The 22519-nt window shown below is 44.2% G+C and overlaps 1 protein-coding gene and 1 long non-coding RNA gene across 11 annotated transcripts; one reads left to right on the top strand and one right to left on the bottom strand.

Annotated features, from left to right (window-relative positions):
* The first annotated feature begins 508 nt into the window (after positions 1-508).
* On the top strand, positions 509-6779 carry LOC311430701 (uncharacterized protein). 8 transcript variants are annotated; one of them, XM_084507532.1, is made up of 5 exons: positions 509-1280; positions 1401-1608; positions 2010-2092; positions 5144-5202; positions 5469-6779. In XM_084507532.1, the coding sequence occupies exons 1-5, from the start codon at positions 995-997 to the stop codon at positions 5583-5585; spliced, it is 753 nt and encodes a 250-aa protein (XP_084363658.1). In that variant the 5' UTR covers positions 509-994; the 3' UTR covers positions 5586-6779. The 8 variants fall into 8 exon arrangements, 4 of the variants coding, with proteins under 4 accessions (XP_084363658.1, XP_084363657.1, XP_084363660.1 ...); XR_014688951.1 differs by having other exon boundaries at positions 509-1608; positions 2010-2708; XR_014688952.1 differs by having other exon boundaries at positions 509-1655.
* Positions 6780-15575: 8796 nt separating this feature from the next.
* Positions 15576-20654, bottom strand: LOC311430702. 3 transcript variants are annotated; one of them, XR_014688955.1, is made up of 4 exons: positions 20579-20654; positions 20315-20371; positions 17516-17661; positions 15576-15971 (listed from the first exon to the last, which is right to left on the bottom strand). It is a non-coding gene; the product is annotated as an uncharacterized lncRNA (long non-coding RNA). The 3 variants fall into 3 exon arrangements; XR_014688956.1 differs by lacking the exon at positions 20579-20654 and adding an exon at positions 20523-20563; XR_014688957.1 differs by lacking the exon at positions 20579-20654 and adding an exon at positions 20479-20523.
* Positions 20655-22519: the final 1865 nt, after the last annotated feature.

Genomic DNA, 22519 nt, shown 5'->3' with positions numbered 1-22519 from the left:
CACACAGGGAGGAGCATCCTTCACCCATGGCTTGCATTTTTATTAATTCGCTGATAACAAAACCTTGCAGGCACTCTGCAGCCTTTTAAAGATGTATTTAGAAGCATATTGGCTTCTTGAACAAAATGATTTGTTTCCAGTGTAGCAGAGAACACGCTTTTCATATTTAACATTCCCTCTATTGCTTAGATTCATTCTTAGAGGTGTATTGTGTTAAAAGTTCCTTCTGGAAAAAACAAACAAACAAACAAAACCCACAAAACACCACCACCAAAAAAAACTATGAAATCTCAAACTATTCATTCTTTTTAACATGTTTCTGGCAAAGAGAATTTAAATAAGCATTTTAACACGCTTTTCAGGCCTTGCCATGGCGTACTTGCATGTTTCTGGAAAGAGAAAGGTCCAGGGAGCAAGGGAAAGCAAGCTGAAAGATGAAAAGATGCTTCTTGGGACTACTCAAAGGCCAAAATGGAAACAGCCTGGCTTATAGCTCCAGGCAGCCCATGCTGGCTTGGCAGGTAGAAGACAGCTTTTGACCTGCAACTAGAATAGATTAGTGCTGGGCCCCACCCCAAGGTATCTGGCGAAGCTGCAAGCTAGCACAGGGCCTGGAGTGAGCAGCCTTCTCCTGGCAGCCACCAACATGTCCTGAAGCTGGGGTGTGCTCCACCAGGGCATAAAACTCATTTTCTCCAGGGAAGATGTGGTGCCCGGGTTGATAACCCAGGGTTCACTCAGCAAACTACTGAACTAGACAGAGATTTTGTCAGGAGAAAGCACACAGGCACTTGAATTTTATTTTTTGGTCAGTGCAGCTATTGCTCCCTGCTCTCCTAGACTTCAGCTAAGATGCCACGCTCCAAATCCGTAGCACAGGCTCAGCTGGATCAACCTTGTTATCTGCAGGGACATGAGGTGAGCTTCTCTAGCAGGCGTGAATCAAATTAGAGAAATATTCTTCACGGCATAAGCAGACTCCTCAAAATTCCCCATGCCAGATTTGTTACCAGAGATTAATTTCCATCATTTGCTGTCTGAGTTCCAGCTTTGCTGCCCTTCCAGGTCACCCCCAGCCCTGATGTGGGGCAGAGCAGGTGCTAATGGTAAGCAGAGAAGTCGGAGATTGCTCTCAGGCCTCATTATTTCCTCTGCCAAGGGAGCCCAGCTGGTTTATTCATTCAGCTGTGTATCACCCAGAGCCTGCTATGGGTCCTTGGCTCCTGCATCGTACTGCTTGCTGTTTTTTACCTTAGCCCCGTTCACAATTACAGCCCAAGGTGTATGTTACAAACTGCACTATGCTGGACACTCCAAAATTGATTTACAGGTGGTAGCTCTAGCACTCGCTAATGCCTTATTGATTCCTCTTTTTGTGTCTCCTGTGATCTCCGGTGGAGGCAGCAGATTTAGATCGGCGGATCAGATTGGCATGACCCTTATCTTTAAAGATAAAGAATCTGAAAGCTTGGAGTTGCCCCCGCATGTCAGATTTGCACGGAGCCTGCATGCCAACCTGTGCTTGCACACGACAACGAGAGGTATTGCTGCAGGAGTACTGCCAGAAAACAGCCTCGCATGGTGGACCTGGAAACTCACTGAAAGCAGGTGGAAGCAAATCCAACCTCCTTTTGCATGCTGAAGCTTTAATGTGGGTGGGTTTGCTCCTGTGTGGACTTTTCCACATAAGCCCTCGCACCTTCATGGCTGCTGCACTGCGATCTTTGGCCCTTTCTCTACTCCTGCTTTGCAAGGAGCTCTCCAGCCAGGCAATGCCTGCTGCCTGCTCAATGCCGAGGTTGCTCACCTGCCTCCTTCTCCTGAATTTTGCTTCCAGCACGTTAATTCGGTTAATGCCCTCGATGATAAAGCATCGTGCCCTACACGCTCTCGGTGTGGCGACCCTTGTGGCACAGGGTTGCTTGTCCTCACTGCTGGATAGGAGGGAAGGGCATGCAGTCTTTCCAAAACCACACAAATGAGGTCTAATTGATTTTTTTCTCCCACAGAGGTGAGACCCAACAATTTGCCCATCTGCTTGCCATTTCCACACACCAGTCTTCCTGGGGTGGCTTTACAGCCGGAGCTGGAGGTGAGGCTTTGTAGCACACCCCACCAGGAGCTCGGTCTCTGCCGAGCAGAGGTGTCAGCCCTGGGGGCAGCTCCCTGCTGGTGAACATGGGCCAAGAGCCCTCAACGCCCCCAAAAAGCAAGAGCTGAGCATCCAGTCAGGCAGGGGAGAGCAGACAACACACAACCACCTCTGAAAATGCGTGTCACTGCCTCTCCGCTTCATTTCCCACAGTAACAGCAGCAAGGGCTAATGGATGAAATATTTGTTAATTTGTTACTTGGCCCGAAAGGTGTTGCCCAAGTGTGGTGCATTTCCCTCCCTCTGAGCATGTACCTGGGGCTGCAGCCACAGGCTGCTGCTGCTGCTCTGAGCGCTGCTGTCACGGCTTGACACCAGGCCTTTGTCCCTGGGTCGCTGCTGCCCATGCCTGGCGTGCGTTGGTAGGATTTTATTTTATTTCCTGAGCACAGGGAGCTGGCCCAGCTGATCACCTGCCAAAGATCAGCTGGAGCCCGTGGTCCCCTTGCCGCCTGCACTGCCCTTTATTAGCAGGGCACAGGGAAGTGCTTTCTGTGGGGGAGAGCATCCCTCCCTTCATGCCACCTGCGACCTGTGAAGCACCTGGAGCCGCGAGGTGAGCCAGCTGGGTCCCGGCCATGCTCCACGGCCAGCTGGAGCCCTTCCACCCTCCAGCAAATGCTCAGTGGCCAGGCACACGCAGGCAGAGCCGCTTGCTTCTGCTGCCACCACAGGCTTGTGCAGCTGCAGAGGTCGCCCTGAAAACGCGGCCTCCTGTTATTCTCTCAGTGAGCAGTGGTAGCTGCCCCTGGGTGTTTTCCTTTGCCATTTCTTTCCAGAAGGGTGTGCGAAGCAAGCGAAGTGATTTTTAAGCTGAAGCAACGCTTCAAAGGAAGCGCTCCAGAAGGAGAAACTCCACTCACCCACAGCAGTTTTGTGGAAAAAGGAGCCAGCAGCAGGCACAGCGCCGGGCGGGTTTTATAACAAGCCTTGTGCGCTGGGTGTGGATTTGCAGGCACTCCTACCAGCATCCCCCCCTTGCAGGAGGATTAGCCCCGTGGATTACGGATGCCCTTGAAGGAGGCTGGCGTACTCTCAGGTGCTCTCAGCACAAGAGCTGCACCCCAGCAGCGTGGCGTTTGGGACCACGAAGAGCCGGGAACCCCCTGCCCAGAGGTGCTCAAGGCCAGGCCGGATGGGGCTTTGGGCAGCCTGGTCTGGGGGGAGGAGTCCCTGCCCATGGCAGGGGGCTGGATTTATATTGTATTTATATTTATATTGTATTTAAGGTCCCTTCCGACCCAAACCACGCCGTGGATCCGATCCTGGGCTCGTTGTCGCGGCCTGACGCCAGGTGGAGCTGCACAAGCGACAGCGAAGCCCCGCAGCTCACCGAGGCGCTGCCCTTCAGCGCACACCCTGCCCGGCTCGCCCTCTCCCCGCTCCTGCCTGGTGCAGGCAGCGGTGGGAGAAATCAGGCCTGGGTCCCTCTGCATAGCAGCACAGACCCAGAGATATTTTAGTAGTGAATCAGTTACACCAACCCCTTCCCGTAGCTTCTGGAGGGGTCTGGCATCTTTACATCATGTAAAGATCCTCCCAGCATAAACCTTGAGCATGTCTTTCACACGGCCTTTTCCTGTTTTATTTGGGGGTTTTCTTTCCCGACTTCACAAGGACCCCCCGAAAAACTTCCCCATCCCCTTCCCCATCTCCTTCTCTGTCTCTGTCCCTCTCCTCTTGAAGCTGCTGAAAATTAGCAGCTCAATTTAAGAGCACTTCCGTGCTTGTCAGCAGCTTAGCCCGCTGCAACAGCGTCTCAGACCGCACAGAGGACACCAGAACCTGTCAGTGACTCTTTCATCTTTATTTTCTCTTCAGTGTGAAGTGTCAGTGGTGTAAGCCCAGCGGATTTTGGAGGGCTCTGTTTGCTATGACACGATCACGATGGGAGTGAGGCAAGGTTCCTCCAGCCTGGCACTTCTAAACCTTCCCCGCAGTGGCAACCCTTCGCTTCAGCCTTCCCTGCCTCTTGCTCAGAGTGCAAAATTTAAAAAACAACAGCAACAATTTCCAGAAATAAGATGAGCCTCTCAGTTCATCTGGAGGTATTTTTTCAAGAGGCTCTGAGCAGTTCTCTAATATCGCTTTGTCTCCCCTGTGCTTCTCCAGCCTCACTTGTGACCCGGACAAGCTGGAAGCTGGAGATTTTTAAATTAAGGTAGAAAACCCCCAGGGAAATGAGGCAGCTGTTCTTCTAATATGTACACAGATATCTAATGCATATTGATGAATTACATATACCATTTATATTTATGTTTAAAAGGTCAACGGTGTATATTTACGTACACGCACATATGTATGGATGCATACAAGATTGTACATAAAAGGTCAACAGCATGAATAAGAAAAACAAGTTGGTATTTCTAGCTCTTCTGTTTAATTTGAGAGACACTGGGGGTCACCTAGGACGGCAGCGAAGGCTGGTGGCAATCATCACCCTGTTCTGCAGGTCTGTAGGCTCACCTGCAGTGCCTTGTAGCCTCAGAGAAAATCCCCTCACACACTCTTTTTCCACTCAGCCTGGGGAATTCAACAGGGCACTTTATCATGGGGTGCTTTCCATCGACTTACTGGGGGGGAAAAGCAACTGAAAATTAGAGTATAATTTTCCCCAAACAAGCCTAATTTAAAACAAACTAAATGGCCTGTGTGAAACCAATCAAGGAAATAAATTAAAAAAAAAAAAAAAAAAGATCTGGTTAACAGATGGTCCCAGAGCTAAGGGAAGCTCTGAAATGAGCTCAACCACACTAAGCTGTTAGAGGCTCCCAGCAAACAGGCCAAAATAGCCACTGCTAAATGCCGGAGTCATTATCAAACACACCAATCTGCCTGTAAACGAGACAACGTTTCTACTGAAAGCAAGACTGTTAAAAGTACAACCTCCTCATCCTGCATATTTGTGGTGACTGCTGTTATTAGAAGTGGGTATTGCTGTTTAAGTGCCAATAATGAACTTTCATCCCTTGCTTCTCTTTCTCCTGTCAGCCCAATATAGGTCCGAAGGCAAGACGTGCATGGCCTTACTCTTCCAGTCTTACCAGGAGGTAGGAAAAAAGCAGTTGCAGTTAATCTTACTTTTATTCCCCTGTTCACCCCTCATCTAAAGATTGATTGGGGCCCTGACCCAACAAAGCACACAAATGCACGCTTAGCTTCGAGCAGGCCTCGATTTATAGTTCCAGTAACTTCCCAGCAATGGGAACAGGCACGTGCTGGCACTCCATGCTCAAGTGCTTTGCTGGATTCGAGTGCTTCGGGGTACAGCCTGCACAGTTCTGTGTTTCTGACCACTGTGTTCATCTCCCTCCAGAGAGCACTGGGGCAGGAACAGGACTCAGCTACGCCTGATGGTGCAGGAGGCTCCACTTCCAGATGTTGGATGAAGATCCCCTTCCGCTGCAGCTGTAGAAGAGACAACACAACATGAGAAGTCTCAAATTCTTCTCGTTGTCGCTTTTTTTCCAGTTTCCTAACGATGTAGGGGCAATGTGACCGGCACTGCACATCGCTGCTCTACTTCCCTACCTCAAATGTGCCAGAGGCAGGATTTGAATTTAAAATTGACAAACTGGAGAAACAGACTGCAAAAATAATAAGATGGAAATCTGTAAAGACAAGTGCAAAGCATTACACTTGAGCAGGAATAATCAATTTCCCGAGTACAAATTGGGACCAAATAGTTAGGAAGTGTTGGAGAACAGGTTCTGGGGACTGCAGTGGGTCATAAACTGAACAGACCCATGAGAGGGTGCTGTGAAATAAGTGAACATGTTAAGGGGGTCAGAGAACCCCTAGCTGCAGGAGAAAAACCCCAAGAGAGAGAAAAAAGGTGTAGTCACCAAAGATCTCCAATCTCCCTATAGAAACTTTGGAGCAGTAAGAGTTATACATGAAAAGAAATCAATGACTAGAATCACCTGTCCATGTTTATTTATGTGTTTGTTTACAGCTTAAATATATTTTTAATACATTAATAGCCTTTAGATAGAAAAAGCCAGCTATAGCAAGCCCCTGTCTGTTCTCCTTTCTCTATTTCACACTTCAGGCTTTGCAGACAGTAAGGAAGATATCCGTGCTGCTCCTCTGCAAAGGCGTTGATGGCAGTGGTGTTTCACGTGTTCCAGTGCCACAAAGGTTTCACTGCACCCCCAAAAAATACCATGTAAGAAAAATGCAAAGGTGCAGCAGCACAGACTAGGAAATGAGGCTGTGCTCTTGGCTTCCCCAGTGGAGAAGGATCTGGCTAATGGTGTCCAGGGAGATCAGATCCTGCCCAACTGCACATTGCTGAAGAGGAACATCCACAAAACCAACCAGCCAGTTTCCTAAAAGCGTGCCTCCTGAGTCCCTCACAGACTTGCTTGGCTTTACCCTTCTAATCTCGCTAGCAGGAAGGCAAATCTGATTGCAATTAATCTCACGTGACAAACAGAGAAGGGAGCCAGAAAGGCAGGAGGGCTCGCTGAAAGCAGCAGTGAGATGGGGCAGCACAGCCAGGACGTGAGCTCAGCCTCACCCAGCTGGGATCGCCCTGCTGGGCAGGGCTTCAGGAGCAGGCAGGCTGTACTTCCCCTTGCAGCTGTGAATAAAAACACCCAAACTGCCCATAAAGCAAGCATGTTTAGTTTTTTTTTTCCTTCCAGTTCTTCCTCTCCTTTATCACTACCAGCATATTCATGCCACTGTCCCAGATGAGTAAGATTCAACGTTATTTATTGAGTTACACTGCTGCGAATGTCTACTTCTCCTACGCAGCCACGTGCTCAGCAGCTCTCAGCTATCTCCCACTGAAAAGGAAATATTTTGGTAGAAAAATGACACTTGGCAAGGCTTGGTGCCATCACACTCACCAGGCTGAACTGGGGTTAAGGAGAAGGGTGAACATAGGGGAAAGAAAAATATTGCTCTCAGCATGAGAGCCTGTCTTCTATATTCACAGCAGTACAAATTGCTGCTAAGTACTGGTGTGAGGAAAAGTATTTTCTTATGCATATTTATAAAAATGCATAGAAATAATTTGAGAAGCAATAGATCACCATGTAATACAAAGTAAACTGACGTATATTTTCAGAGATTGGTCTCATAATACCTACACTTGCATTGAAAAGACTACAGAGGGTAAACTGCTTATCATACTCCTCTTAATACTTTATTCCTCTTCTTTTAAGGAATGTTTTTAAACTGCTGCATGTATTGCTTTTCACATTTCACTGTTTGTGTTAGAAGGTAAACCTGCCCTAGAATAATAGATTACCCCATCTGTAAGCGGTGCAAAGGTTAATGCAAAGATTTTTTGCTCTTGTTAAGCTGCATTAGCCAATATGATGGCTTTTTCTAAAATGTAGTTTCAATGGTTCTGCTATTTCAAAATATGTTTGACTATTTTGCTATCTTTTTTTTTGAAGCTCATTATTTCCCAGCTGGGAATAGAGCAGACTGTGGGCTGAGGCAGCTGGCAGATGGACAGGGAGGAAGAACTGCCATCCCCCAACAGGCTTCACCCACACTTGCTGGGGAATTGCTTTCCTCAAAGCACAGCCCCAATTTAGGTTAGCTGGAAGCAGCTCATTTTTAAAGAAATCTTATGATACCCAGTGTTAAGAGAAATGAAGTAAAGACTTCTGAGATGCATTGCTACTTCTAACCCCACTTTAAAGCAGTAACTCCCCCTACAATACATAATAGATTAAAAAAAAATAAAAATCTACCCCAAATGAAGACTTTTTAACTGTTTTCCCTCCTCATGTTTCCTTTTCTTCTTCTGTCTTGATCTATGCATATTCAGAACTAATTGGGAAACCCACTCTGCTAATTTTCCTTTGGGTTTTGGAAGGAGGAATTCATCAGACATTGACAGCACAGAAATACCAAGTACTCCAGTCAAGTTTTTTGAAGGGGCTGAAGAAGGAAGTCCATCCAAGCACACTCGTTTAGACATCTGAGAAAAGAAGTCAGAGTGGACTTCTGAGTGATGAGACCCAAGGATTCACAAGGAGCATCTTCACTGGTGCTATCTACAGCAACAGCAATAAACAAACAAACAAACAAAAAAAAAAAAAAACAACACTATTTGTTTGTTTGTTTTGTTTTTTGTTTTCTTTTCTTTTTTTCTGATCTTCCACTTCAGACACAGTTTGACTATGCAGCTGGAAAAGCAAGTGAGTCTCTTCCACATATGTGCTCCGTATTCCAAAACATACAATAAAATGTTCATGGTGCATATGGGGCTTGGCTGTGCAGTCACTGTGCAGGCAGCGAAGCGAGGGGCTGGACCACCGGGCTGGGCCATAAATGTACTGCTATTGCACTGGGGCTTTATTTCTGCCTGCAGTTCAGAGCCCTGCAGAGCACACCCCCAACAGGACGCCACGTCCCCTCCGAGTGAGCCCTCGCTTGACTGCTGCAAACTGTGGTGACAGTCCGGAGAGTCATGGCAAAACTGACACAGCAAAGTTCCTCTTTCACTGCCATTTACCTGTTAGCTTAAAAAAAACACAAATTCACGTGCCTTCATCGACACCAGCCGCTATGAATGACTAAAATTCATGACTTTTCCTAGACATTTCTCCTGTGGTAGAGTTGGCATGGCTAAATTATGGTCATTATTTGCTAATGACAATGTTTAGGCTCACAGTTAGACTGTGGATTTAGGAGCTTCCGTCTGTCCAGAGGGTAGCAACTACAGCGCCTTAGGTGAGTTGTTCATTTCTTTGTGGCTGTAACCACTTCCAATCCACAGGAAAGCGACAGCACATCCAGGAGTCCTTCAGTGACCAGCAGAGGCTCACCGTGACAATATTCACTGGGTGATCACAGTGAGTTATCGGAGTCATCCTGTGCTGCATTATGCTTTCTCAACCAAAAGCAGCCTCTGCTCTACGAGAAGATCAAGCATAGTAGCTGGGTCCACAAACAAGCTCTGGGTCCTCCCAGGCAATTTCCAGCTCGGCTCCAGGAGGGCTGTAGTGCTGTGACTGACTGCTCCCCTGCAACCGACTGCGCTGGCACGGCACTTGTGTTCTGTAATTTACAGGGCTAGCGCCTGAGGCTTTAAATCCCTTAGGACAGGAGACCTCTTTTAGCTGGGGTTATACAGAGTACATAATAATAGCCCTGTGCCTAGCACAGTAACAGCCTACCACGTCTACTCATTATTACTGATGATCATGTTACGGTGTTAGTAACAATTGTCTTTATGCCAAGACTTCTCCAGGAAGCAGCTGGATGGCAGAAGGCACTAAAAAGTTTCCCTCCGCTATCCTGCCTTGTGGCATGAATAGGTAACGCTAAATCCCTGTAAAAAAAATGCACAGCTCAGGCTTCCTTCCTTCTCTCATTAAAAGGCACTTTCTTAGGGGGAGGTTAATTATTTAACGAGCTGTTTGATTCACCTCCTTAACCCACTTTGCCTGGTCTTCCGAGGCTGGCTGCCCCGATGCTGCCCGTGCTGTGAGGATGCCAGGCGGTGCCTGGTGGGCATGATGCTGCCACTCCTGCCAAAGGCAGCTGAAGGAGGCTCCTCACAGCACAGCTGTAGGCTGCCATGGCTGCACATTTCCCACCTGTATCTACCACCAACAGCCCTTGCTGCGGGGACATGCGGCCAAGAAAATACACTTGCGTGTAGCAGGAACCTCCTTCCTGGGGCATGGACTCTCTTGGTTGAATTGCAGCTCTACATCCCACATGCTGGCCTCTGCCTCATCCCAGCCCTCCAGAACCTGCTCTGGTTTTAAAATGCTTGAAGATCCCACAGCATTTTCTACCTTAGCAAACACCTCTTTCATAAATCTTTCTTGATCAGCCACAGCAGATCCCTATCAAGTGACTTTGCTGGGAAAAGACCATTTTCCGAATGTTTAGAGCAAGTGCCTTGCTGCTGGCTCTGTGAGCACTGGTGTTTGTGTCCAACACGGAGTGAGAGGGCTGACTGGGCAAAGCACTGCCTTTTAATTTCTAGAGAAACCTGTGGTTTCAAGCAGGTCAGTGTTGAGGCCCCTCAGGAGAAATTAATTTCTGAGCTGGTCGTAAACATATTTTCTAAGCCAATGCCCTGTATTCTACTCCAGCACATATTGTAAAAATTACGGAAAAGAAAAAAAAAAAAAAAGTGCTTTAAATGGCAATTATAGACCATTAAGCATACTTTAGCAAGGCAGCATTAGGCCTAAAAGACAACCAGAGTCCCATGAAAGAGCCAAGGGAAAAATTAACAGCACCAGCAAGAACGCTCAGTGCTGTGGAAATCCATCATTAGCCACACGGCCGTGCTGCAGTGGCTCAGCAAAGCAGCCGGTCCGATGCCCATCCTGCTGGTGCTGACCATTTGCAGGACGTGGCTGGTCATAATGACTCGCAGTTTTCATCTCAGTACTGTAGGGTACATCCCAGTCACTCTAATATTGGTTGCCCGTAAAGAAATATCGTACCTGAATAGTGGAAATAAAACCTTACTCACAAGGTTTTATGACAGACCTTTACAGGATTTAGTTATATTTTCATCTGAAGCCCAAGTTAAGGCTTGCAGACTGTTTTTAAATAAAAGCGTGTTAACTGCAGATGATGAGAGCATTTGTTCCAGCTCAGTAAAAGACAAATTGACTTGATTAATGAGTACCTTGCTGGAACACTCACTTTAATCAGAAGCTTCATATCAATAGTTTTAATATATCAAAGATAAGGAGAGGTGGAGATTTGCTGATTGCTTGTTAGCATCACTCAAAGTTTGTCTGCTTCTGCCCTGCAAACTTTGCTTCTGTGCAATAAAGAATTTCTTGGCTCCTAATCCAGACATCATTTTTTCAAGGAGCTTTCAGGAAAGGAGGGCTCATAGCTAGTGTAAAGGTCTTACCTGTGTTTCTAAATGGAGCATTAATACTTTGTGTTATCTAGAGGAGCTCATACTGTTGGTTCCTTGAGTTTCCTCAGAGAGACTGAATACATTACTCCTATGTACAGTGGAAATTATTCCATCAATACTTGTAAGCAACAGAAATATTCAATGAAAAGTAGGGCACACGTGCTATTTCTTTTCTCTGTAGAAATTTCTTGGAGCATAATGCTATGAAACAAAACTTAAAACAAAATAAATCTTGCAATTTTGCTTCTGGGTGAGGTATATTTTCCTGACTTGGCCCCGTTTGCTGCTGCTGGGCCCACGAGTCAGCCCCAAACTGAAATACATTCACTGTACCACTGACAACATGGCTACCTCTATTTTTAGGATTTACGCATGCAGCCAGCGAGCTGAGCTAGCCACACATAATGCAAACCTCCCTTCCAGCTGCTGAGCTCATTAAAATATCACAAATAACACTGTAAGATGGAGCCCATCACTTTTCCAGCAGAGGCCGAGCCACCGATGTCCGTTTGGTGCTGTGCCTGTCTGTGGCACATCATGTCTGAGGTTACACCTCCGTGGTAGTCCATCAGCTGGAGCCATAATCATCCAAAGGTTTTAATATGCTCTGAGGAGTGTTTTTCAGGCACTCTCCTCTCTGTACAGCTAATGGGCTCAGACAGCTGCCCCTGTAACGAGCGTGTTCTCATTAGAGTATTATCTCAAGGTATCGTTCAGCAAATTTACTTTTCTGATGTGTTCAAAATGCTGAAATGAAATGAAAATATAAAATGGCACAGTATGGCTTAACACACTTCTGTTCCTGCCGTCAGGAAGCCCTGTGGCAGTCGTAGGAAGAATGTCTTACAGAAATCCCCAGACCCTCATTCCTAGGGACCTCAATGAGCTGTGTGTCTTGGCTCAACTGCACATTCAGCCTGTGGGGATAAGCTCCACACATAAATATAAAGGGAATTATATATGTGCCTGTGTAATACACACATGCTTTCAGGACCCCTTTCTATTTGAGCTGTAGGCATCAATCCATCGATTGCCCTCCCCAGTATGCTCACCTGCTAATGATCAGAGATAATATACCAACTTTTCCTGAGAGCATGCTTGAACTCTCATTACGTTTGGGGCACAAAAGACTTCTTTTGACTGCAGAGCTATGGAAAAGATCAAGCTTTAGGGAGTTTCGACACAGCAATTTAGGACTAGCTGCATGGCATCAAAGCAGTTGTCTACCTGAAAGTGCCCCAAACCAGATGTCAATAGGGAAAGGCAAGTGGGTATTCTCTCTGGGCACCCTCCAGAGGTCTGTACAGCAGAGAGAGTCCCTTTAACTTGCTTTGTAGCCCCTCTGCCCAATAACAGGTTCAGGCTGGAATGAATGAGGATTTTTTTTCACAAATTCAGCTTCTTTGACCACATGAATCATTGAGGGTTTACTGACAACCATTAAAACCAAGCGAGCTAAATGTTTTTATCTTGTAGAGCTGTCCTTAGGGTATTTAATTAAAAATAGGCTCCTGACCAAAAGAATTTCATCAGATTATTTCTCATGAAAGCATTTCTGTGAAAGAAGGTAATTGCTTGGAAAAGACTTATCCCATGGCATGTTCTTCTATTATAAAAGCTGTTTCTGCTTATATTCCAGGTATTCTGCCAAGAAATGAAGGACCATTACTGGATATATATCTTATTTTCCCCCCATATAGTATTTCAAGATAATACGACGAGGATTTGACAAAAAACAGTTGTTGCTTGTCCATTAAAGCAGCAATTAAACTCTTGGCTATCATGGGAGGTTTGATGATGAGGTTAAAATTAAAATAAAATGATCCAATTCTAAAAAACAGTGTTGGTAGAAACACGATTATAGGTTTTCCACTTTCTCTTGCAATTTAGTCACTTGTCCATGAGATCTTCTTGCTTTCCACCCCCAGAGATACTTCATGTACATGGAAAGCTACTTCAGCGTTCATTCATGCAGTCCTCCCATAACACACCTGTGAATTGCTTTTATTGTCGTGCCTATAGCTAGAGGAATGAGGCCTAGAGAAAGCGACCGCTCTGTAGCCACAGGAGAGGTCTGCACAGCACAGCAGCCATTTTCTCCAGTGTCCAAAGGTAAGATGTTAAATCATCTGTTGGAACACCCCCACTCGCTGCTGGCCAGGCCTACAACCTTACTCCTGCAGCTGAAAGCCCAAGCTATCATCTTCAGATGACAACGCCTTACTAAAGTTATTATTCAACAAACAGGACTCCTGTTTCACACCTAAATTCTGGCATTTTAAGCTGTATTTTTATATTGCAATTTAATACATGAAAAATAATTAAAAATAATACATTTTAATACCATATACAAGCCAAAAAGGAATATAGTAAAATGGTATTGTTGGAGGAAAAGATAATGTTAAAATAAATTCAATAATATTTTTGAGCATTATTGAAATATTTTTCTGAGATAATGAAAGTCACCAAGTAGATTTAGTTACATGTAACATGTGATTAAATATACTTTACAAAACATCTAACATAACTTTTCATTTTTTAGTTGGAAACAGGCCTTTTGAAAAACTTCCCCCAGTTCAAATCACCAGTGATTAAGATCTTGTAAGCCAAATGCTTTCAGTTCTACCTGTCCAATCTCATTTTTTTGTGATTCTGCATTTACAGAAAAATCTAACCAAGTTTTGGGACACTTACTGGAAACTTAGCTTTCCCCAAAAGCCGTCCATCTTCCTTCTGCCTTATCAGAAGGAAGGAAGAACACTTTATTCCAGCAGTCCAGAATTGCTTTACTTCTGTTTGGGGCACAACTCAAGGCCAGCTATCCTCAGTATGTGCTAAGTGCTTTAGAGCAGACTGCACCTTTTTATGCAATAGGTTCTGCCATGAGAGATGAGCAGTTCAAGCAAGGGGATGACTTGTCTTTCCTATGAACTAGCTGCTGTAGAGCTGTTTGACAGTGTAATTCAAAATGAAATTGGGCAGCTGGGTTTAAACAAGAAGGGAAGAACATTTTACAGGAGGTGCAATGAGTGCTGTACTTTATTCCCTCACTGGCCCAACCTGCCTGCATCAGAATCTAGTGCAAACTTGCTCTCTCTCTTTGCACTGGTGTCAGCCTGATGAAATCCATGTTTTTTCATACTTGTTCTTCGATAGCGTTCTTTTTGATCAAATAAAAAAACTTGCTCCTTTGCCCCCCAAACATCAGCAAGGCTTTATCTTTTATTAATCGAACATAGCACAGGTGACAACTTGGTTTGCCACCTTGATTTTGATAGAAATGCCAGGATGGCCTTCCCGTTCCTCCCAGCCCACCCCCTCGTTCTCACCAGCTCCCCCACCTTCTCTGGCCAGCAAAGGTGAGCAATAGGTCATGGTCCCCGGACTAATGAGCTGTTCCAGCACCTCTTTCACTGCCTTATTGCCCAACTAAAACTGGTCCAATAGCTATTAATGGCAAGGGAATCAGTCACCCAATTTAATGAGAGAATATTTTAACCTCCTGGGGGACATGCCACTCAGAGACATTATTTTTCCCTTTTCCCCAAAATATAATTAACCTCTGCAGAGTGTGGAAAGCATAGGCCCTGTGCACTGAAGCCTTTTTATTTATTTAATGAAAAATAAAATAAACACACACCTCCCTCAGCCCTTGGTGCACCTCATTATGCTGAGCCCTCTACTAAAGCTGATCTGGGATATTAGCACTAACACAGCCCTGCCCTAACGCAGTGAAGAAATGAGATGTCACAGCCTTAGAGGCATGGTGTGCCAAACAACACCACACAACGTGTAACAGCATGCCCCTACAATGTTTACCTCCATTTAGGCATAGACTGACCTTTTCAGAAGAAAGATGGCCATACACAGACATTGAACATATTAATAATGATAATTAAAGTGGGGTATTTTAAAACACAGCACTGGGTAACCCTGCTCACATCCAGAGCCCTGGCACAGCTGCCCTGCTGGCTGGATATCCTGGGCACAGACCCACAGAAGTCTTGAGGTGGTTCAGATGCACAAGTCCTAATGATCCGTAAGTGATGTAGGCACATTTATACAACTGCCCTCGCTCTGTTGGGCCAGTTTCCTCCCTCATTATCCCCCAAGAGCACAATCTGCCCAGGTGCTGTGGCAGAGACGTACAAGAGTTAGAGTAAGCACTCACTGGCTGCTCTCTGGAGCGCAGCGGGGTGGATATCAGACCTCCCTCCCGTGTAATTCGGCATCTGTGGGTTCAGCTCAGTTACTTTAACCAGGGACTAATCCATCACCGACGCTTGAGTAACAGCACAGTTATTACCAAACATTCGGTGTGTTTTTCTTCCCCTGGTAAGAGACTTTTACAATCTTAGCTGGCCCCTTGGCTGACATAATTCTGTACAAGCCTGGAATAATATGTTCTTCACTCATTTTGTCATATAATAGCCTCTACAACACTGAAGCAGATCAGTGTCCATTTTCCCTTATTTATCCCCCCCCAGAACAGTGCCTTTGTGTAAACCACGTCTTTCATCATTCTCCATTTGACAGCGGTAAGTTTCTTCACCACGCTAAGGAGGAAACGTTTTATTTACTCCACATAAAGCAAATATCCCAGAGAATTATTCCTTGATTAAGCATTAAGAAAGAGGGTAATGAAAGATCTTGTTTCACTGGACAACAAATTACACCTATTGGCCATGGCAGCCTAAGAGTAATGCAAGCAAACACAGCGATGCAATAATTCCCCTCGGGATATGCCACACACAGTTCTGCAGTGAAGTCAGCTGAGACTCTCTTGGTCAAAATGTCATTAGAGACATTAGGAAAATGCCACTGCTTGCTGATTTATGCAAAGTCCAGGGACTCCTCAGAACAAGAGAAAATGTTGCCTGTGAATTTTAAGTCCAGCAAAAATATGGTTTCATATTGTTTCTGCGAGTATTTTTTGTCATTCCCCTCTTTGCCCTAAAAAGAACAAAAACAAATCTTGATTTATTACTTGATTCAGACACAGAAGAATAATTATAAGAATATAATTATTACACTGGAATAATGGACTTTGCACTACAAAGTTGACAGAAGATTAAAAACTTTTTTTGTGGGGTGGGGTGGAGGGATTGTTTGTTTGTTTCTGGTTTGTTTTTAAATTAATACCATGCACCTCTCCAGAGGATATATATCTGACCATATTGCTCTTTATCCAGCTCCTGAAGCTTTAGGCAGAGGAATGTCTCTTCTTTCTTTTTTTTTTTTTTTTTCCCAGTTTCTTTTGAATGCCATTTACCCATGATTCTGTTAGGAATCAAGCATAATTAAATACATTTCTTTTGCATGGTGTTAATATAAGCAGAATTAATATATTTGATATGGGAGTTACAAACCCAACCTGCCTTTTAATTATATTTCATTAGAAATACCCCCGTGTCATTGGTAACAGTGATGCCAGGTCTACATGTCAAGGAGAGAACCCAGCTCCAAATGTCAGTTTTCCACCAAACCACAAACATACTAGTTCTGTAATTACACTGCTGAGCAGATATATTATTATTTGTCAGATGCAAATTTTTGTTTGTAACTTCTGAGTAAATAAATGCGTTCTTCCCTAAAAAAATTATTGGATATGCCACTTAGTTTATGCACAACTTGCTAATACTACTTGTTAATTTATAACAAATAGCCCTCTGCCTTGTATTCAGATGGGGATACAGACAGGAATTGCACATCACTTCATTCTGCTCTAGCAGCATTTTAATTGTTTAAGGGAGTGGTCACCTTGATAAAAAAGGCATGCAAATCTGATCCAGTTGTGGCATGTGGAATTCCCTTCCAGAGACATCAAACTCATCAGAAGCTATGTATTTAGCTTCTGATAATTTAAATTATCAATTAGCATTGATAATTTTTGTGGACTTTTTTTTTTTGGGGGGGGGGTTATTTACACTTTTATAGAGTTCTTGTTAAGAGCTCTCCTTAACCTGCTAGCAGAAGTAATACGCAATAAGATTGTATACATGCAAAACTACAGTTTTCTGATTTTGTCAGCTAAATCCTATTTCCTCCGAATCTTATGATTTTCTAATTAGGTTTACTGCTATGGTAAATTTTCTCTTTTAATTACTTTCTCTCTACATGGCACAAAAACGTAATTGAAAAGCCCAATGTAGAGAAGTTTTGCAAGCTATTCTAAGGGGAAAAAAAAAAAAAAAAAAAAAAAGATGGTCCAAGATCCAGTGAAGGCTGTGAAAAGCCTCCCTTCTTGTGTCTTTTGGAAAGGGCCCTAAAGGGCAGAACAGAGTGCTGCCAGACTGTCCACCCACAAAGGTCTGGGCTCCAGCTTCTGTTCCTTGCACAAAAAGGTGGAAAATAGCAGGTAACACTTCTGCTCCATGCCCATGCATTCCAACACACAAGCCCAATGCATTTATACAGCCACATACGTAGGTGCTGATACACCAGCCCTGTTCTTAGAGACTCTCACTGTAGGAAAATGAGAAAATAAACTACTTAACTGTGCAAGTAATTTCAGCTGGAGCCGATTATCCGTCTGCTAATGCAGTGCAGCCTGGAAGCTTTGCCAATGACAGATTAAGGTCAAACAAATGATCATTCCTAGGAGATGCGCTCCTCTTCCTAAACGTGTTTTTCTTTTCACATGCTGCCCAGCAGTGAAATCAAAGAGCCAACAATTATGTTGTATTAGTACATGTTTTGAAGTGAAGGTACAGCAAGTTCCTGGGGTAACACCAGGGTCCAGACAAGCCAGACAGGGTTTATAAGAAAGAGAGACCGGTCTAAAGAGCTCAGAGGCAAAACAGACAAAGCAGAGGAAAAACTGCAAGAAGACAGCACTGCTATTTTATTTTACAGTTGTGCAATAAAAGCAGACGCCTTGTGGGAACAGGGCATGAGGTGTGCAGACACTTAAATAACAGCAACATTAAAGCCCGCACCCAGTGGCAGGGTGAGGCCAAAACCCCTCTGTGATATATGCAGGGATAGTTTCCCCTGACCTGAATTTATGCCAACTTGTTTTTGCAGAAGCACTTTTTCTAAAAGGCCTTTAGAGATCTCTGACAACCCCAGCCTGAGCAGCTGGGTGCGCTCACACAAACTGCATACAACTGAAAGCAAAGTCTTCCTATGGAAACTTGAGCAAAGCGAGTTATAGGCACTGCTAGCTCTGCGGCCTGAAATATGAAGAGGTCAGACAGCCTGGTGATTAGTAGTGTTCAATTTTATGACTGAAAGTTTGCAGAGAGAGGTAATTCAGGCTTATGTCAGGCTAGGATGCAGGCAATCCTCATCCACTCAGGCACACTGCTTTAGAGCTCAACCGTTGTGAATCTTTGCACCAGCTGTCCTGCCTCTGACCACAAGAAAACACTATTTTTTCCCAGCCAGGGTGCTGAAGATGCAAGCTGAGGATGGCCACACCAACCTCCTTTTGCAGAGCAGCACAATACCCCCAACAAGGGACGGATGGATGCTGCCTGGGAGCCGGGTACCTTACGTAAACCCAACTCACACCACTAATCCGCAGATATCTCCTGAGGGCTTGTGTAATGGGCTGGTGGGGTGAGGCACCCACGGGGTCTCCTCCCAGAGAAGCTGCTTTGTACAGAGGGTAGGAGCCTGCTCAGTGCATCTTGATGCATCAGAGCCCCACACATGTCCTCACACAGGGACCACAGCACAACCTAGGTATGCAGAGTTGGGATTAGAAACAGGTTGAGTTGCATTTTTTAAGGGGGTAGAGTAAAAGGAGGAGTTTGCTGAAAATGGAGAGAGTCTGGCAGAAATTTGTTTTTTCTTACATTTCCGTTCTTCTAAGGTAGTGCACAAACTATTATAGTCCCCATCTCCCCTTAACTTTTATATTTCATTGTTAAAAAAAAAAAAAAAAGAGAGAGGAAAAAAGGAATAGAAGTGAAGTAAAGCCTTACTTCTTAAAGAGAATGGTTCACTGTGAAATAAGTTTTGTCACATACAAAAAAAGCTTTTTCAAAGAAGGTAAAGCATAAAAATGGGTCATAAACGTCCACTGATTTACAGTACGCTGCTGCTGGAGGTGCTTAGGACAGATTTTTTCAGTGCATGTAGGGTAAAGAAACATATTTGGATACCTAACACATGCCTAATTGCTTCTATCTTTCCCTCAAGAACTATACAGCACCTATATTTCACTGTTTCTCTATAACATGTGTATGTTTCATTTGCAGCAGTGAACGTTCCATACTTTCAAAAAAACAGATCAAGAGCTTTGAAAGGAAAGAATCAAGATCCTCTGAAAACAAGGAACATACAGCTAGTGACCACTAGAAAGCTTGGTGTAATGGGCTGAAAGAAAGTATCTTTAGGAAAAAGGTTTCATTAAAAATTTTATGGAAATCTGATTTAAAAAAAAAAAAAAAAGTGCTTTTTGTTGTTCCTAAAAATATGCCAGAATACAATTTTTTCCTTGAAAAGAGCAAAACAAATTAGGGTTAAAAGCAAACAAACAAAAAAACCACCAAATTTATAAAAGCAGACTTCCTAAAAAACAATAATTTTTGCCTGAGCATTTGAAACTCAAAGTTTTAAGGATTCCTTGCAATGGGAAAGTGTTAAGCTGCCTTAAGCATAGAAGGACCCGAGAGGCTAAACCTTGTTATGGAAGGCTTGGTATCGATCAGGAACTTCTCTTTGGAGGTCCAGCACGGATCTATAGCTAATGAAACTTGCCCCCCACTAACGGAGGTGGGTCATGTGAATTGACTTTACAATGTCCTGAGGCCACACAAAGAAGTATACAGTGAAGGAACAGAAATTAAAGGCTGACACAGAAAAGTAGCCAAGAACTTGGTGGGTTGTAGATGCTGGACTGCCAATTATTTCTAAGGGGGGAGCTCTCTAGCCAGGCAATATGGTGAGGGAGCACCCAGCTACCACTAGCCTGTATCTTCTTCATCAGAACCATCAGCCAGGTATACTTCTAAACCACTGATTCCTAACAGCTAAGTTATGCAGAGTTTTTACTAATTAATGACTAACCTGTGAAGGCATTGAGATGCTGCCTCACATCAGCAAGCATTCAGAGAGTGGAAGCTGCATCTCAGTCTCAACAGAATTAGTTCAGACAAATCACAAATTTGGGGGCTACTCACAGTCTGTACATCATTTTGTAGGAAATGTATTACGGTAGGTCACAGGTTTCAAGCACTGCCACATGCAAGCTTTCAAAGATCTTGTACTCAACAACAGAGTTAACCACATAATCTTCAAAATCACCAGGTATTTAAAATAGCAGACTTATTATTCCTTTTACTTACTTTTCTAGTTTAAAAATGCCATTACAGATAAGCTGGCAATTTCAGAAGCTCTGACTTCTGGTGGAAAAGGAAAAAAAAAAAAAAAAAAAAGAGAGATTATCATGAGACATCTAAAAACTGAAAAAGTTGGTTACCCGGGACCACAGCCTACTCCTATTGCTCACAGGGAGCTTCCCCACTAGCTGATATCTCATTCTCAAAGTACTACCAATGGATCCCAAAGCTTTTCAAAGCACTTTAAAGTATCCTTCAGTAAAACCTCACCCGGGACCCTTTAGCTGTGTCAGCAGCCTCCCTCACCACCTGGACCTGGCAGGTAATCCCTATTTCAGAGTCTTCAGGTGGGGCACATATCAGAATTGGCATGCAGAAAGATCCTCAGTCCTCCTTCCTCCACACCAAAAGTGAACCCACTCATGGCGCTAACGAGGGGAGGTGGATGGCAGGGAGCGGCAGCACCTGTGCTGTGTGGCCCCACCACCGTGCAGGGGGAGGAACACCACCTATGGCAGCACTCGTGCCGCCCTAGCATCTGCAGTCCAAAACAACTCACTGCAAAACATTCAAATAGGGAAACTGTGTGTGAATTGAATGTGTGTCTCACAGCACTCAGATCTTCATCTCTTTCAATTCTGTGGTGTTTCGAAGCATTGCAAATGCATTTGCCTTAGCTGTCAAGGGATTCGTTACTCAGAGGTAAACAAAAGTTGGGTGAAGAGCATGGCGTATGCCACTAGAAGGAAACCTAAATCCCAGTAACACAATTACAGAGTTAGATATAAATGGGTAAGCAAAAGCCTAAATTGTTAAATTATTAGGTTTCTTTTTAATTATTATTATTTAAAAAAAAATTAATTTAGTCAAGAACAAAAGAGAGGTATGGGAGGAGTTTTTTTTTAAAGTTAAAGGCCATTTCATTCTTAACTGGCAAACTGTCCTTCTCAATCGATCAGATAAGTGTTTCGAAATCCCAGGGAAACCTGTTAAAAGCTTATCTCTTATGGTTTAACTTCAGAGCACGCAGTACAGCGTGGCACAATGAAAAATCTTAGAGTGGTACTGACAGATTTGTTACAGCAAGAATGTGTTTCCCTATCTCAGTAATATTATTAGAAGATTTTTACCTTTACAACAAAAATTAGCAACAGTCTTTCTTTTTCTCAATTGTGTTGTAACCCATTGTTCCCAAAACAGCATTTTCAGCAGTGTTTGCAATCAAACACAGCTCAATATACAAGTCCCTGCTGGTAAACCACATTGCGAGGTGATAAACAACATAACGGTTTTATAAACCAGTCAACAAAAAAATAAAAGTCAGTTTGCTAGCAAGTTCCAAATTCTCTCTGACTATTTTTTCAGTAAAATCCCTCCTGGAAATTTCTAGGAAATGTTAAGGTTTATGCTTCCTGCTTGCATTCTGAAATGGCACTTTTTGCAGATCACTTAGTTCGCACTGAGCCCTTGTACCAATTACGCTTCATTATGTTGCTTGTATTGCTAATAAGTCCCCTTTTTAGCTGGCCTTGTGTTGGGCAGAGCATGCCCAGGATGCTCTGTGCCCCCAGGCAGGCCATGCCATTGCTGGGTGGTAAGGAGAAAAGGAAAGCCTGACTTGACTCTCACATCTTCTAGGGGGAGAGAAATGCACAGTGAGGGTGGTTGAAAGCATGTGAAGGATGAGCTAAGACCTCTTGTTTTGAGTTGTATCTTCTATACTAATGCACTCCTGTCATGTCTGCTGAAAATGGGAAAAACTTGGTTTTGGCCACATACATAACATGAGAGAGGGGGCTAAAAGGGCCAAGCAGTCCAAAGCAATTGTGTTTTACAGTTAAGTAAACCTCACACCTTTAAGAGTTCTACAAAATCCATGCATTCTTGCTATGCATTTTGAGTGCCAGATGGTCAGGACTTTACTAAAAAATTGCTCGTAAGCAAAAAGAACACATCGGCCGTACTGCTCTAGGTCTGTATCACTGCTTGCCACCATACTCTGGGCTCCTTTTCAGACTGGGTTTTTTGGATGCAAAAGAGAATTGACTGCCAATCCTGTCCTGAAAAGATGCCTTGACCAACCACGTCCCGTCCCTGCTACTCCCTTCTGGGAAAACAAGATGCTCTCTCTTCCCTCTTCTCTCGTCATAAGGAAAGTACGTGTGTTCATCTTTTCCACAGCCACCCACAGGACGGATGATACATTTTTCC

Source organism: Aythya ferina (assembly GCF_964211825.1).
Source record: "Aythya ferina genome assembly, chromosome: 2".
NCBI lineage: Eukaryota > Metazoa > Chordata > Aves > Anseriformes > Anatidae > Aythya > Aythya ferina.
The sequence above is the reverse complement of the archived record's forward strand: the minus strand, read 5'-3'. Positions and strand labels throughout refer to the sequence as shown.